Here is an 18943-nt window from a genome sequence, read left to right as displayed (position 1 = left end):
AAAGCGATATGCAAATTCTTTCCGAATCGATAAACCGCAAGCTGATATAAAGCGCATTCATGATACAGTATACTCGTGGTTTGTTCAATCCAACGAGCGACCGCAATCCCCTCTGGAATTACATTTATTAGATGATTGGCAGCATTACTTAACTCAAATGTCGGCATTTGATTTAAGATCGTGTGGTAATACACCCACTAAACACATTGCGCATTATTTCTGTGTGAATTACTGTAGTGTGACGTAATTTTGTTTTGTTTACCTGGGTATCCCTCAGTTCTTGATCAACGTAGAACAGTCTCATTTTAGCTGCAGGGAAGCCCGCTAGTCTCTCTAGCCGTTGTTTCAAGTCTGAGACAGTCCTGAAAACAAACAAACTCGTATAAGTCATTTTATTAATCGTTTTTCTTCTGGTTCCAAACAGGCCAACATAATTGACTTGGGAAGGATATCCATTTGTCGTGTGTTAACACTCTATCTCAACCTCACTCCAGACATCAAAGCAGTGGGATTACTTTGCTAATAAAATTGAATTTTCCATTAATAATCCTTTTCGTCCGAGTTCAGCATCATTTGCACATCAATTTCGTAAAATGGGGAATGTACAATAAAAATTATAAAGGCACTTTTATTCGTTGTCCGGGATTTTAAAAAGAAATAATCGTAGTGTATTTATTGACATAGCATTCTTATGTTATATCACCGAGACATAAAGTTTTGTTTGTTTTCACGGGGAAATTGCAATTATCACTATCGCCCACTCTCGGGCGCTACTGGTTGTTTATCGGGTCGCCGGTCTTACGAATGTTGAGCAGTCTGGAGAAATAACTAGGGAGACATCTGCCGACCGTTGGGCCGAGCGCGTATTATCTAATAAGGAACGAAACTAGCTCCTTAACTTGAATCCTCGCAAGGAATCGAAACGCACCATATATTATACTTATATTACATAGGTCAATGCGAAAGTAACTCTGTTTGTCTGATTCGTTTTTATGGATGAATCACTGAATCGATTTCAATGAAATTTGGTGCAGATTTAGTTTCAGGCCCTAGGGAAGGATATAGGTTACTTTTTATTCCAGGAAAATATACAGCTGGACTTTTATCCCGGAAAATCTCTGGAGGTGTGAAACAAAGTTAGTGTTATATAAATAAACAAGCATCTCACCTGTAAACATCGACGGTGCGCACCTCGCTGGTGTCGCCGCAGGTGAAGGTGATCTGCACGCGCTTCTCGGGCCGCAGGTCCACCGACACCAGCGGGTCCAGCTTGCCGTGCACGTTCACCAGCTCCCAGTACCTGCAATACAAACACGTCTGTCTAGAATTCTTTTCTTTATTGCACCTGAATGACTGGCAGTAAGCGATACGACCGCCCATAAACAGTAACAAGACCATACAGCTGAACTTTGAATAGCAACATACTGTCACTCTACTGTGCTAGTCACGCTGAGACATGAGTTGTTAAGTCTTATAATGCCTAGTAATTAATCCATCGTTAAAGCTTAGGGAGAGAGAATCATGAAGAGTCCTCAGTCCAGACAGTAGCGGATCAGCGGTTTTGGTTCAGCCCAAAGAATAGTTTCAGGTTTGTTCTATAAACGCGTATAACCAACTGATGACAGTGATTTGCTAAATTGATTGTTAATCGACAAACTAATGAAGCATTATTTCAATATTTTTTTATTCTACCCTCTGAGTAATTTTAATGTAGGTATAACTGTAAATTAAGAAGTTTGCTCGTCGGATAGTTCTTCATCTAGAGATAAAGAGAACCATTTCCGCCCACTCTCCAAGACATCAAATTAGAACACTGCATCGTACTGTATTTGGGCTTTACGGTACTATTTTCTATCAAGCATGACAACCCATTTTTTAAGCATTTAATATAATTATTTTTATCTAAATTTACTACTATCGTATTTCCATACGTGTTAATTTAGGTCGAGTCAATATTAATGCGAATTATACGCCCACGCACCTCCTTATTGATAGGACCTTCGGCCGACCTCTTGCACGCGACATATTATATCTCAAACATTGTTTTAAGAGGAAAACTTATTTACTTGCAGGTCACGGCGCTCTTAAACCGCGGTCAAATCTATAATGCATTGCGATTTAGCTCGTTAAATCCTTCTGAGCCTAATTAGAAAATCGTCGGCAATTTATTGAACAAATCGCATCGTTTATTAATTTGTTAACAGACAAATGATTGCTTCTTAGTTTTTTCAGTAAAGATCATTTATTAGGTTTTAAATATTTACTAAAAAAAAACTTTATATTATTCACTTCACGTTTTTCACTATATCTTATCATTTAAAACTTAAGCATCCTCCACATACTGCACAGTAAATATGTCACTTGCCTGTCAGGTCTGTCAGACTCCGGTTTCTCCATGTAGTATCTGATGAAGGCCCTTTCAGCGGAGTCCCTCTCCTCCACAGGCACGGCACCGCCGCCATTCAGGGTCCTCACACGCGGCAGCCTCGCCACCAGCAGCAGCCGCCTCTCGTGCTCCGTCGACTCAAAACGATCCCATAAGGGCCAACCCTGGAAAATGGAAGAATTTATTAAAGGTTTTTCGAAACTTTCATCAACATCATCATAAGGCACATGAATGCTGATCATAGGCCTCCCTTAAAGATTTTCAGACGGACCTGCCAAAACCGGTTAGCTTCTATTACCTCAAAATTATATTTGCCGTAAAAAGTAAACAGTTTGCTAAGATCGTAAACAAAAATTTCGTATCATGTTCAGACACGTTTCGCATACGTGTGAATAGTATTATTTAGGTAGATATATATAAACATGAAAGTTTGAGTCTTATATCTATACAATGTTAAAAATGTTATACTGTAGGTTTCAAAAGTGTATAAGAGCAAAACACAAACTCGAGACAGCTTGACACTAATAATATAGCGTAGGTTGCCCGAAAAGTAGGTGCGTATTTATATCTATACTATTATATAAAGCTGAAGAGTTTGTTTGTTTGTTTGTTTGAACGCACTAATCTCAGGAACTACCTGTCTAAAATGAAAAATTCTTTTTGCGTTGGATAGCCTTTTGTCCGTGGAGTGCTATAGGCTATATATCATCACGCTATACCCAATAGGAGCGGAGCAGTAATGGCTAATCTCAGGAACTACCGGTCCAAACTAAAAAAAATATTTTTGCGTTGGATAGCCCTTTGTTCGTGGATTGCTATAGGCTATATATCATCACGCTATACCCAATAGGAGCGGAGCAGTAATGGCTAATCTCAGGAACTACCGATTCGAACTGAAAAATTATTTTTGTGTTAAATAGCCCTTTGTTTGTGGAGTGCCCTAAGTTATATATCATCACGCTATGACTAATAGGAGCGGAGCAGTAATGAAACATGTTGCAAATACGGGGACAATTTATTAGTTTTGAGAGCTTCCGTTGCGTGCGCTGCGTAAACGGTTAAAGTTATGCAACAATGATGTATGACGGGATTGTTCCTCTTAAAAAGTTCTAAAAAAATATATTATATAACAAAGTCCCCCGCTGCATCCGTCTGCCTGAACTTCTTAAACTCAAAAACTACCCAACGTATTAAGATGAACTTTGGTATGGAGACAGTTTGAAACCCTGGGAAGAACATAGGCTCCCGGGAAACTACTACTTTTATAATGGAAAACTTTAGCCTGAAAGCTTTATAACGCGGGCGGAGCCGCGAGCAAAAGCTAGTATTAAATAAAGTGCTTCCAGTTGCCGAGACGGATTATCTGTATGTATAGTCCCAGCAACCTTTTTTTATGTCCCATTACTATAATTTTTGTTTGTAAATAGTGCTGTCAGTTTGCCAGTACGTATTATTTGTCTATGTCTATCTAATATGACACATTTGTATTGAAAATCTGTATCAATTTTTTCCGGCGATCTTTTTACGTTTTAGGTTCCAGCACTACTGTTTACGTTTGCAAAGGCTACCTTATAAGTACAAAACCAAAGTACGCATCTATATTGGCAATATCTGTATACATTTTTAGCGAATTGGAAAAATCTGTATAAATATGTGCATCCATTTGAATCGTATGTTAAAATCTGTATAGCTAATAGCACTATATAAATATGGTGACATCTAGGTACATACTTTATAATACACATTTATACTTATTAATGAGAAAGTAACTCTGTCTGTTACGCTAAGCCATTGAACCGATTTCGATCAAATTTGGTATGGATAGTCTGAGTTCCTGGGCTTTCCCAGAAAAAATGTAGCGGGACTTTAATTGCGGAAATAATTTTTCGCGCAAACGATGCCGCGAGCCGAAGCCACTATTGTATCAAAATATAAACGTTATCTACTTGAAGATATTACACGGGAATCGACGAAACAAGTACGCAATTAAACATAATAGAATTAAATGTCACGAAGTCATGACTCCGCTGCGTGAAGGATGATTGTAGGAACAAAACAAAAACTAGCGAATTTAAATTGAATTGGTTCTTGTTCGTATCAAGGCCTGGGGATCAGGTTTCCTTGTATAGAGTGCACGAATGTATTTGCAATCACGTTGAGTGATGCTGGATGTGCGGCCGAGTGTGGATTTTTCTATTATGGTACTAAAATATAAAAAAATATTCGAGCATCACAATGTATTGCTTAAAACTTAGAGACATTACTTGCCCAAGCCCTAAATTAATGAATGCAGTTGCTACAAACTGGAAGGTAAATTCCATTTGTACAAGCGAAAAATATGTATAGCGATCTAGTTATAATGCCTGCATTTTTAATTTAATATGGAAATAGGTCAGCTGGGTTCGCCCGTCATAGACAAATCCCGACTGAGTTTCTGAATTACTGAGCGGAGGTGGTTTATTAAACTTAATAAGGAAAACTTTACGTCACTTTCGCGCGATCTACAGCCGTTTCTTGAAAGTTAGCGCTTAACGAGGCGCAGTGAGAACATAAACTTAAATCAAAACGAGCGGCTCAACCTGCTAATGATACTGCAGAGAAAAACTGCTCTGTTTTCTTTTATTAAAAACTGTTTTGACCGTCTCGGTGGCGTAGTTGTAGTGTCTACGTGGTACGAATACGACTACCCTGACGTGCTGGGTTCGAATTTCGGGGCGAGCCAAAAATAATTGTGGCTGACTTTTTCCATTTTAAAAATTACTCAGGCTCAGCTCGGTGTTAGGAAGTTGGCGGTGTGATATTCCTGTGCCTTGGAAAGCATATAAAGTCATTGATCCTGCGCCTCATCTCTCTCCGGTCATGTTTCAGCGAACTATGAGAGTGAAGAAACAGAGAGTGCGCCTGTGTATTGCGCACACACTTGTGCACTATGTTCCTGCATATCTGCCTGATCACCATCTATTGGCCGCCTAGGCAGAAAATCGGCTAGGAGAGATTCATTTACTTATTCATAAAAAAAATACTAAATAACTTAAGAAGTGTGAATAATTCTATTTGTTTAGGTAAGTGCTTACTTCAACAATAATTCTGTAAAATAAAGACTAAATAAGCTGTTAGAATGAAGTTACAAGTGAACATAACAAGACAAACGGTAGAACTAAGCGCTCAGAAATCGCGGAAACAATTTTCCTCGTCTTATTTGGATGCAAACGCGTACTCCAACAAAGCTATTAGGCAAAAATGAGCTGAATACAAAGTGATGAATCTTTATTATGTTTAGTTTCTATTATTCTGCTAGCTCTTTGTTCTTGTACCAGACGTGTGCGGTGCGTTTAACTTTCCCGACCCCTTCCCAACAATCTGAACGAGCGGGGAGACTTGAAATGATTGTAAAGTTCATAAGTTGCAAGTTTGGCTACAGAGTATATTTACTTAGAGACGATACGAAAATTATACTTGTTTAAGTTTCTCTAGTAGTGGCAGAGTAAGAATGAGATTTGTTTATTATAATTTAGCACTTCATACTGTATAGGCGGATTTAATGTCGTACGTATTCTCTTGCAGTCAACTTTAGGTTGGTGCAGAATCATCGCAAGTGCATGGGTAGGTCGTAAAATTTAATGTAGATTTATTGTAAAGTTTTTAAACAATTGCCAGGTTTTTGCAATTATTGTTAATTAACATAACTCTATAAAGACTATAATATGTCCGATTATAATAAATAAATAATTTAGGATTAAACGTAGAGTTTGGCATAATCTCGGCTATTGTTAGATAATTAATCGTATTAACAAAACTATATTACATTTTCACTTTGCATAGTCACTTTGTCGAATTGAATAAAATATGTCATTTATTACTGCGAAAGCAATCCGCCCCGTCCATTTTCTCGAACCATGTTTTCCATTTTGATATGACTTCTGCATTCAAGATTACAAACACTACCATTTCTCTCACACATCGCCATAAGGAGTCTACTACTTTCCATTTCCATTCGAAAAAAGGTCTCCAAGGTTCCACCAACGAAGCAGACTGGCACATCAAAGAACATAACTCCCCTTTCACACTATTGTTTTCGGCATCTATTATCACGCGAACTCTTTGTTCTGAGAGGCACTTCTGCGCGTACGTTAAACCTGGCTGACCCGTTTTGACTAAATATGGAAAGCGGAATCGTTTTGCATGCATTGCAGTGTTTATTTTGCCGCATATTTAAAGTTGTTTTAATTGTAACCGTCATATTATGCTGATTCAGTGAGTATTTTTGGAATGCGACGGGGATTTAACTATTTTTACTTGTCAGTAGTTTGAATGTTTTCGTTTTGATATGACTAAGTGAATGGGTGAGTGTACGCAATGTGTGTTCGATAGGATTGCTTTTATTAAAGACATTTATCTTGTTTAAATATTTCGCGCGAGATATAATGCTGAGGCGTGATTTTGCATAACAACATTGCGTCCTCTTCCAAGTTGCAGCGATCTCTCATGTAAAGTTTGTAAGTTTTGTTTTCATACCTTAGCGATGGGTAGGTTTAAAATTAACGATTATAAGAAATCGTAAAATTTAAGGATAAATCGCTTTATAATCCCATTTATGAATGCCATTTAATTAAATTTAACATATCTTTTGAATAGGCACTTTTAAAATATATTAATCCAATTGTCATTTTACGTATCAGATTAGTGGCCCATAATCCGTCAACGTGAGCGAATCCGTCTTTTTGCAATTACTGGCGTTCTAATAAATGCCGCCGTAAACGAAATAGGTACCCAGACCTCATTTATAATAATGCAGTCCACACCTAAAAAAAAAAACAAAAAACAGGTCCAGCGACACGGCCGCTCGATTTTTAACGGCCGCCAACCCCATCAGGTGATCAGAAAGGGCTGAGTCAGACCACGTCAGCCGCCTTCAACGGTCTATGCACAAAATGCATACGAAAAATAATTACATGTTCCGTTCCAATCGGTAACAGCACCGATGTGAGTCATTAATTTCTTCAATATATTATACACCCACTGTTTATATTGGGGAACACGCAAGCTAATACGGATCAATGAACCTGACGGACATATCAAGGTATGTGTAACACATAGTCCGTGAGAAATGTCGATATAACAGAACATTCGTCGGCGTAGTTGCAGAGGTGGCTAAGTCACTAATTTAGAAAAATAAAAAACACAAAAAAATCTACTTCGGTGTCAAAATTTTGTAAGATAGTGTTTTGTATCTAAATAGTATAACCGCAACATGAAAACAAAGAGGCCATTTTCCAAAAAAATAAGAATAACGATTACCGACCACAATAATTTTATATTAGTCACCCATTTAGGTTACAAGTAAATACCTACATAAATTGTAACATAGCGTGTATATTACGTAGTAAGTTTGAAACAAAGAACCATTATAATTATTTATTGATTTATAAAAACTAATTCTATTCATTAGACTCGTTGATCTTGAATTAAATATACTTATGTGTACATTATGCGTATAAGATATCGATTATCTACATTTTATCTAATTATAAAAAAAATATAAGTGCGCATAAAATACGTGGTTTGTTATTTATTAAACTCGAGAAATTTAGTACGCAACAAACTATACGCTAATTTGTTTTTTTATCCAACAAGGATATGATATCCAACACAAGTAAACACAAACGTCAAAAACTACTTGCGGTTAGGTTTAGTTTCTTTGTCTCTAATCCGGAAGAAATAAATATACAATTTTCAAAGAAGCAAAAAAGTAGTGTAAAATAATATATTTCATGTCACTGTCGCGCGTAGTAACGTAATAATTGGAATGATGGAATTATTTACATTTAGTTATTTTCATCTGCAATTATAATTATTTAAAAAACTAGTCTTACACATTATCTGACATTTTCCTCAACTATAGTTGCGTTTTTTACGCTACCACGTCTGCGGGTTACGAAGCGTGCAGCTGTCCTCAATCCTATTTAATGCATTTTTAATTAAAGTAGGCGTCTGCACCTCAAACGGAAGCACAATCCCCACGAGCGGAACAAATCGGCACTCACAAAATCAATCAGATCTAAAAACATGATTTGTTCAGGAAATCATATCACCTCTAGTACCTAATACCTATATGCATATCTTATGACCAATGTTTCCGCGTCGACTGATCACGAACTTGAAACAAAGGTTTGCCTGTCGAGTAAGTTTCCACCAGCGGTCCACTTTCATTGCCATGCGACATACCAGTATGCAACTAGATAGTGGGGGGCATTTGACCCAAAAACAGAGTGAACTAATGTATTCATAGGTCGAGTCGACGACGGCTAGTCTCCGTGGCTAGACAAAAGAGTCCTGTGTAGGTAATGTAAGGTCGCTTGTTGCGTATCAACTAGTGGCGTGAATAAGTTATGCGAATGAGTGCGATATAAGTCCATTGGGGGATTACGAACAACCCAACAAAGGACTTTAATAAGATGACTGTTTTAGTTCTTTATGATTTTTGTTTAAACTGAAATAGGGCCATATTTTATAACGAAGTTTAGTTTTATAAATTACGACTTAGTTTCTCTAGTATTTTTGGATATTTTAGTATGTAACAGTATATGATTGATTTTAGACGTAGCAAATAAATAAAAAAGTTCTTAAACGGCTTAAAAACATTCGCGCGGCTTTCAACTAGTCTTTAGCAAGGAGTGTTGCTAATATCGATCGAATATGGAAAATTGTGACGCAAACAATCAAACAGTTTAAAACACTGCCTACATTACCTAATGCGATCGATTTCAAAATAAACTCGACATCCTTGAACATTGTGCACACTCTGTATCGGTTGTTAGGGTATTAAAAAAGATTTATTCGTATTGCGAATGTATGGTAACATCACTAATCCTTATTGACTCCATGTGTGATGAATGCTTTTATGACGTAAGCGTCCATTTTATTCGTTATGATAGAGCGTGCAATCGATGTTACGGTTGTGTTTACATAAATATAGTATGTACCCTCGCGTCTATGGTTGCAGATACTTGAGTCTAGACTCTTGATAGTTGATATTGTTTATTACACTTGAGTAATCACAGTGCATTATGGAATATTAGTACAAAATGTTATTTTGTGCTAGAAGCTCTTTTTTATTTTATTACAACTATTTAAAATAAAGTGTAGAGCTTTGTGTGTTGTTTTAAGAGAACGGCAAAGTGACCCCACTGCAGCTGATCGTAAGCGGCTTGGGGTCCAAACAGAATATCGACTGACGAGAGACGTTTACCCCTCGGCAGTCGACATAATTATGCCGGCCTGTTGGAACCTGTTTACTTTTCGAAGTACTTCTAATTTTAAATAACAATAAATGCAACTTGTATAAAGTTTGTCACCAAGATATAAAATACGCTCAAATATTCGAGAGAAAGCGGAAATTTTGTTAAATGAAATTATATTGATAACACTTTTATGTCAAACTTTTTTAAGCCTTTCAGCACAATAATAATATAAAAATCCCGAATTAAATACAAACCTATTTGCAAACCATCCTACACAACACATATAATTAATTCAGACAAAACACGAGTTATTACATTTTAAAAAATGACTACAGCTAAATACAATAGGTTTGCTAAATCACAATACATTTTCCTTATCAAAGTACTGAGCATGATGTATGGAAGTTGATCCTTGCATGCAAGCCTGAACACTGGCGCACAAAACCGTATTCCGCAATTAGGTCAACTACGGTAACTTCACATTTGTATACGACTGTACGCTGAATAGAAACCTTTTTGCAGCGCTTTTCATTTATTTAAATACTCGCTTTTTTTCCTTTGTATGTGTGAGTAGTATTTTAATTTGTTTATACATAAACGTGTTGCTGTGCTTAAAGTGTGGCAAAAAAACTCGAGACGACTCCGTGTCGATTTATTTTGATTGGTTGAGGAACTAACACGTGACTGATGCATTGATCTCTCGACCAATCACAAACATCAAAATTAAATATCGATTTACGAGTCGCATGTTTTGGTAAATTTTAAGGGAGCTGGTAACTTAATGTGACATTAACACTATGTTATTTGAGACGGAAAATTGAAATTTTTAATTCGATAAATTAATCAATAAATTTTATATCAGTTAATCTATGAACTGCGACACAAAATGAAAGTTATATACATGTATATTTTGTATCTTTAAAAATATTTTTTTTTATTACCACTAATGTTATTTATACACAACATATTATTAACACTGCCTCGGTGACGTAGTTGTGTTGTGTACTACTGCACTGCTGAGGTCTCAGGTTCGAGTTTTTCTACTCAGTATAAGCCCGAAGTCTGGAATTTGTGCCCGATACAGCGATAAGCTCGCCCCCTATCACATCATAGGTCGGAATACACGCAAAAAGTCGGTGCACCAGTTACGTCTCTCCCTACCCCTTCCGGGAATAAAAGCCCTGTGTATGTTACATTATTTTATCAATTTTGTACCAGTTAACCAATGAATCGATGTCGAAATTACCATATACCATAGAGCATGAATATTTCTGGGTCAGCGAGTCCACCGCAAGCCCCGCAGCGCTTCGGCGTCAATATCATAAATTTCTTATTACCACGGCGCTGTTGCACCGTGCACTACGGGTATTGGGTTTTCAATAATATAATGAACACGGCTTGTTATACGAATTAACTTTGGTAGAGCAAAAGGCTAAATGGCTCTAAATTGTGATAAAGCATTGTGTATCTGATTAATCTTTTTAATTGTATTGTATTTAATAGTCATATTGTGAACTTATTAAACTTACTAATAGCAAATAGTCAGAAATTCTAAGTATTGAAATGTAAAACTTTTATATGCAGGTTTAGTTTATACTTAATGAAATACACAGACGATAAATGTCACAAATCGGAATATGGCATAAAATGTATTCAAATTCAAAAGTACCCGGAACCGGAGGAAATGCATGAAAGGATTAATGAAGGTTGAGGAAGCGCGAGAAGTATGCCAGGACCGTGCAAAGTGGCAATCTATAGTCTCTGCCTACCCCTATGGGATAAAGGCGTGATACTATGTATGTATGTATGTATTGCCAGGCGAAATATTTTTTATATTCGATAACATTATATGAATGAATATAAATAAACAAACTTTCTCAGGTCGTGTTTATCCGTTATCCGACATTTTTGTTTACTCTACTGCGTATTAGACAAAATCCTGGTGAGTCATAATTCACACAGGCTCGTCGTACAGACGTAGTGCGTTTCGATTCAAGCAGCGATTGTTATCGAAAAGAACAAAACAAAATTATGTTCATAGGTAAATGCACTTTATTATTGCTGTATTAACGTTAAAAATGCTTTACACATTCATTTAGAAACATATAGAAGATTGCACCGATAAGGTTATGATTAACACGATATTATATTAATATGTAAAACAATAAATACAAGTGTACTTCAGAAATTGCGTTTCAATATGTAGTTGCGATGAAATACTGACGTGAAATAATAATAGCAACAGAAAAACAAAAAAGTTACACAGATTTGGTACATGTAGACGTCGAATCCCCTTCTACGATTTGTATGTCGCCGTGTGGGCTTCGGATTATGTAAATCCTACATCTTGCTTGTCCGGAACAAATATTTGTAAAACAAACAAACATACACCCGCGACCTCTCATTTCTCAGACGGATCTTCGCTCATAATAAGTCATAAGGAACTAATTAATATTTACGACTTAGTATGGTACTGAAATCGCGTCCTTATTTCTGAAACAACAAGCCTTTTCGTAATGGAAAAATACAAAAGGGTCATACTTTGGTACCCACTAATGTTAGTACTTACTCATGCAATACTACCGTCATAACGTCATAATCATTTTGTTCAAATGATGATAATAAATAGAATAAAAATAAATAATGGAAAAGGGACGTATAATTCTTTTTTCAAAATAGAGTGAGATACGTAATCGTAATGAGTAGAAAAAGGCGAATTACATTTTTTTATTTAGCAGAATATTTCGTCTGTTTTATAACCTCTACTGTAAAATAGGAATATATTATATATAAAATCTTAAAAATGAGCTCGAGGTTTTCGGTTATGCAAACAAAATAAAGATTCATAAAGAGTAGTTGAAAGCAGGATAGCCTCTTTGGGAGTTGAACGGACTGCCGCGCCGCGCAGGGCGGAATGTCAGAAGGTTCAAAATCCAAGGGCACACTACTTAATTTTATAAATTTATGTACTTATGTATTATTTGTGAATTATCGCTTGCTTTTAGAGTGAAGGAAAACATCGTGAGGAAAGCGGAGAACACCTGAGATGTTCTTTATAAGAATTTCGAAGGTATGTGAAGTCTGCCAACCCGCATGAGGCCAGCGTGGTAGACTAAGGCCTAAAACTTCTCAGTAGTAAATGAGGCCCATGCCCAGCTGTGGGAGTAGCTGGCTACTACCAGAAGAGTAGTTCTCATCAATCGCAAACTTCATGCCACTAACGAGTCTACAAAGTAACTAGACATACTACATTTACGAAGCTAAACATATAAACACTTCCTAACCAGAGCATAATGTAAAAGTTGAACAAAGTTTTACGAAACTTATTAAAGTATACGAACCACTCTAAAAAGTAATATGAACATTTTATATAAGTGGAATTGGTGCTTCTTGCTACTAAAAGTTATCGTGGGCGATTAGAACTGGATTTTGATATTCTCAGAATATTAACTGTTATACCAATATGAACACTTAAAGCATGGAGTGGGCAATTGAAAGAGACCACTTAAGCTTCTAATAATTATATTGGTATATCTTTAATCGTCATAATTATTGATACGACGAGGCTCGCGTTTATTATCAGCTTAAAGCGCATTTATTTCATTGTAATTGTCGATGCATAGAGAATCTACTACTTAAGTGTTTGATTCATATTAAAATAATGATTTATATAAATAACTAACGGAAACGTAGTTGTATATCATACCTATCAAACTAACTAAAATTGCAGTTTCCGTAAAAAGTAACATGAAGATTGAAGATCGATAACATCCATCATGCATTGGAAAAATACCTGCATCCAAACCAGTTCACATAACACGTGATTCATATAAGTTGAACGTTCCGACAATCTTGAGAGGACGCATCCCAGCCCACGCGCCACATCGACTTAGCCGTTGGAAAGTTGATATACCATCGTATGTGATAATGTGATTATAAATCCGTTGATAAAATTTAAAAAACTAGATGATTCACTTGGATTTCCTAATTTAAACACATTGATTTGTGTATAATCAAATAATGAAGAGGCTACTTAGGCCTAAAAGATCTCCATCCCAATTTTTTACTCCTTAATGGTTGCTAAGGGTTTATGGATAAAAAAAATACTAAAGAAATTTTCAAAACAGAAGAAACAAAAACTGCACGCGGTGGGTTATACCATGTTTCGATTTAAAACAATCACTCCAATCCCCAGTAATGGACTATAGCAATTAACGTAAAGCCGGCGAAGGTCGGACGTTTGAAATGATCGCAGATTGCGGCGCGTGTCTGGCAGACGGTTTGCACAACCGCAGGACGGGCAGCGGCAACGGCACCAGCACGCTTCCAAAGAGAATTGCATTAAACGCAACATATCATCTGATGATGCATTTGCACATTAGTGTTTCTAAATATTTCGAAACTTTAAAATTAGCTTCGTTTTGTCTAGCAATCTGTTTGAGGTTTGCACTCTTTGTTCCTTAGGAATTGGAGTCAGTACTTGATTTGAAAGGTGTTGGGAAGATTTTATTAATCTTTCATAAACAATATTTCAGATATGGCAAAAAAGGTATTGACAAACCAGTCTGATTCAGATAGCACATTTGTCTAAAACCTTGGCCTGTATTCGTATCATCATAGCTTTGACGATTTTTTATGGCAATTGTAATACATGTTATAATTATAACATTATAAAGTTAGAAACTTTGACAATTTCAACATTGGAACTTTAATTAATGTCACTTAGGTACATTAATTGAAGTTTTAAGAACACATGTGAAATGAATTTTAAAAGATCTAATATATGTATATTTAAACTACCGTATTCTTGTCTAATTTTTTTTATTTCGCTTGAAAACTATTAAAGGTAGTTCGCAATACCAATAATGATTTGAGAATGACAAAAAATGTTAGTTCGATATTTGCTTGATCATATGACAACAGAGAATTTACATTTTACTACGAAAAGCAACGAAACCATTTAACGTGTTGAATGGTACATTATAAAACAACACAAAAAGGCTTTCGACTTTTACATACTAACTCTGTGTGAATGTATTGTCCTCGCGTGGAATACATATATTTTATGTCCGTGAACCTTAATTTATCACTAACCTTTAGTTGTTTTGTTTAATATTTTAATACAACGCACAAATGTGTTATTATTATAACCCAATAGTTATTCTTCAATTTCTCATTTTATACCTACTTCAAAAACAAAGATTGAAGTTTAGCGTCACAAAATCCTGTTTATGTCTACACGCAATAATACCCTCTATAATTGATTTACATAACTATCAATAAGTTAATACAAATTTAATTACTTTACAATCTACATATCGATACGATAGCCCAATTGTTTTTCTAATCAACCTGATTTGCTTAATCGATTATCAAATCATTCATATACTCGGGAGGTTCATTAATCGAATGTTGATCGAGATGTCGCTACTAAGACTGTTGACACGAACAAGGACGTCAAGTAATTCAGACGTCGCAGTGAATGACCCGACACGAATCTGCATTTTCGAAATGATTCATGCGCTCCGATTCCTTCCTTTTTGACTGCACCTTCTTAACGATCGTAAATAAGGATTTTAATGATTTGTAATTATATGATGTCGTTAATCGAATGTGACGGAGTTTCAGAGATGATACCTAAGCTCAGTTATAAGTAGAAAGATACAACGGAAGAACATTAGTTAAAAATTTTGGTAATTTCCCTCGAAGCCTTTTTTCTATAACAATATTAGAGAATAATTATATAATTTTGACAATAAGTACTTAACCAACATACAGATTTCTAAGTTTGTTCTACTCTACATAGAAACATGAAGAAATATATTCTTTTCTTTAACAGAGATTTTAATACCTAACTTATAAAGAGACGTACCGTCCACATTCACATTTGTTTTTATCGCTCGTGGATGTTGCATTATTGTATAATAAAATTGCTATTACATTCATTACTGCGTTGAATGGTACAACATATTATTTAATATTCCTGGAGGGCAGCCAAATACTACACTTTTGGTTGTTAACAATCGACTTTCATGAGAAATAAGGCAAAAGGTCGTGTGTAATGGGCTATCGTGATGGTAAATGCCACGTAAAGCCTAAGGTTTCAAGTAAATGTTAAGTACTAGTTAATGTGAACTAAAAAGGAGAACTTCCAGGCATTTGATAATGTACCAAATGCAGGAAATAAAAGATTTACTGCAGTTTAAATATTTTTTTTAGATTATTTAAAGATTTCACTGAGTATTGCCATATTTTCCAAAAGATGTTAAAATACCTAAATCAAAACAACATTTTGATGGCTATTACTAAAACCAATAGTTAGTAGTATAATGGCTACATCCACAGTTCCTTAAGACTTAACAGCCAGCGTAAAATCTCACGGTTTACATCCTATGCAACATGCTATTACATTGATGACTTAAAAACAAAGTCGTTACAGTTTAACACATCTGTATTCTATGTAAACCTTGAATGTAGTGCAACATTTTTTCATATTACGTCACTCGTCATCACATATTGCCTTACCGTCGTTCATATGTGTTCATTTTGTGTGTAAATTAAAACAAACCGTCACGTCAGCGCAGGCGCACACTTTCACATTCTGCGTTGCGTGACCGTCAGTTTGACAGCTTAGATGTTTCAAACCAAATTGAGTTTAAAATCTAGCAAGATACGTTTCATATTGCGTTTGGGTTTACGAGCTGAATAATCTATGAATGACAATATAGGACACTGCAGTAAGTCAGCTGGACAAAGGATTAATGGCGACGATTCGACTCACACGTCTCACCTTGAACTTGACCCCAGCCGTTGAAAAGAAACAACAATATTTTGCGAAATAGGGTTTGGTTTTTTCCGCCCAATGTTGCTTACATGCTTTAATCTTTTTTATTGATTTCAGATTTAATCATTTTTTTTATGTAAAAAAATTAGACATTTTATTGACTTGAACTCATTTCCTGGCCCTTATCTGGTAAGCCATTATATTGAGAATAAGTAGATTAGGAAAAATAATTTATTTTAAAAAAATCTGTGGTAATCTGAACAAATCAAGTAAAAAAAAAAACATTATTTACATTTAGAAAAAATAGTAATGTAATCAAGTGCCAATTATACATGGATTTTATTGCTAAAAAAATTCAAAATAGCCAATGATTATAGCATCGATCGGAACTATCGGACTTTTAATCGTATAAAATGTACAGGGTTGGCAGCTCTCGTCGCGACGCGTGACGAAATCCCGCGTGCCCGGAGCATTGCACAACGGCCGGCGTCAAGTGGGACGCCACTAAATCGGGAAGACCTTCACCCGCATCACGCAGATCCCGAAGGAGACGGGGCAAATTAAAACGTTATTGGCGTAAACGTCGTTTGCCTCCCGCCGCCCTGACGCCTTGACGTCAAGGTGATAGCACTATATCGTAAATATATCTGCGTCTTAAGGACTAAGGTTACCATTACTCAGACAGTTACTTTGTAAAAAATTCCACATCGGAACGAGTAAAACGCAATGTTTTATTAATAAAATATTTTGTGATCATGAAAAGTGAGTGAGGCACCGGTATAAACGGACGTACGGAGCGACATAATCGTCAAATAAAGACCAACCAAACGTCGGGAGAAAATAAAACACTAATTACCGCGATAGAATCCGAAAATTAGTTTAATTTCAAGGACCAAGCTCCTTAAATATAGACTAAAAATAAAATCGTAATCGGACACCCAGTTACCAAATAAAAAAAAGTTTCATTCGCGAACTCTACGTAATACCGCATCTAATAAACTAAAATAATTATAATGATTTACTCATGAATAACGTATCAACATTCACATACAACCTTCGAATTGTTTCAAGATGCGTAACTATAGACGATCGGATAATATCAGGCTATTTAATACAACTCAGTTCCGGGCAACGTGCATGAAATATTCGAGGCCAAGCATACTGATCATTAAAAGCAAGCACGATAAAATGTACTCCGCAATTTGCTGGTTAACGTTCAAACTGGGATCACTAAAAGCTACCACGATAACAGTATGCTCTGAGATTTTCTGGTTAATATCCAGCCTGTCTGTTGAAACACTTACCTGAACTCTAAGACTCTTGAGAGCAGGAAACCGTGCGAGCCGATCCACTTCGTCCCACGTGGCCAGCCCGGTGTTGTTCAGGTTTAGGAAGCGAAGATGTCTGCGGCGATAAACTTAATTGAATCATATCTGCAGGATATTGCGATGTTAACATGATGTTTATTTTCGACGTATGAGGAATTGAGTTTAATTAGTGGGGATTCCCTTGTTGCGGTCAATATTTGAGCAAAGAATGAGGGTGGGATTTTTTTGTAGCAGTTTTCGAGAAATACAATATCGGCATAAACAGAATTCGTCCGGGTCATTTTATTGATTATATTTAAAAGTAAAATTATTATAAAGCAAATACTGGGTTTAAATATAATACTTACTTAAAAGCATCATGACTCCTCTTATTGGCGTTGGTGTCTTCGCATTTCTCGCACGGGTCCGGCTCTAGCGACGTTATGGGACATTCGTTCACCAGTAGCGTCTCCAGATTGGGGAACGCATAGCCTAGCTTGGAAATTTCTCTCCAGCTGCTAATAGGGTTTCCAGAAAAATGCAACTTCTTCAACTGGTCGTGCACTGGTTCCGACAGATCAGCGACATTGAGCCGGGAGCACGCCTCGCATCGATCTTTCTCATCCACTTCCTGACCACTAAGATCTACATACGAGTACTCGTTGAGGCTCAAATGCAGCTCTTCTAGAGCTGGTAGAGCTTTGAGTAGCGCGTGGACGTTGGGCCAGCCTACGTACGTGGAGTTGAGGACCAGGTAGCTGAGACTGTCCCAGCGTGGCCGGAGCGACTGGGCTGCTTGGATTTGCGCCGATAGACGGTTGAAGCTCAAATTCAGGAAGCGGACTCGCGGTGTCTGTTCCAGTATTGCAAATACCTATAACAGATCGAGAATATTAGATTTATCCTATTCTCTGGTGATCAGTATTTACAGTACGAAACTTAATTATTTCAAATAGGAAAAATATTCAAAACCGTGATTGAAGTTTATTGATTCTTATAAATGTTCCTAGATTAGGCACAGAAACTTGTTGACTGCCTCGGTGGCGTAGTTGTATTGCATGTCCGGTACAATAGTGTTCTGAGGTTCTGGGTTCGAATCCCGGGTCGGGCAAAGTGATATTTGGGTTTTTCTGCTCAGTATCAGCCCGGAGTCTGGAATTTGTGCCCGATATGGCGATAGGCTCGCCTCCTATCACATCACGGGACGGAACACACTTGGCGAAAA

At 36.5% G+C, this 18943-nt stretch overlaps 1 protein-coding gene across 1 annotated transcript in view; it reads right to left on the bottom strand.

Moving 5' to 3' along the window:
- Positions 1-18943, bottom strand: part of LOC115453045 (tubulin-specific chaperone cofactor E-like protein) — a 38599-nt gene that overhangs the window by 1205 nt on the left and 18451 nt on the right. The window contains exons 4-8 of the mRNA XM_030181685.2: positions 18087-18592; positions 17716-17815; positions 2366-2550; positions 1169-1300; positions 263-362 (exon numbers count right to left, since the gene is read on the bottom strand). Of these exons, the coding sequence (XP_030037545.1) occupies positions 263-362; positions 1169-1300; positions 2366-2550; positions 17716-17815; positions 18087-18592 (1023 nt within the window). The remainder of the gene's footprint in view (positions 1-262; positions 363-1168; positions 1301-2365; positions 2551-17715; positions 17816-18086; positions 18593-18943) is intronic.

Source organism: Manduca sexta, chromosome 11, assembly GCF_014839805.1.
Source record: "Manduca sexta isolate Smith_Timp_Sample1 chromosome 11, JHU_Msex_v1.0, whole genome shotgun sequence".
Classification (NCBI taxonomy): domain Eukaryota; kingdom Metazoa; phylum Arthropoda; class Insecta; order Lepidoptera; family Sphingidae; genus Manduca; species Manduca sexta.
The sequence above is the reverse complement of the archived record's forward strand: the minus strand, read 5'-3'. Positions and strand labels throughout refer to the sequence as shown.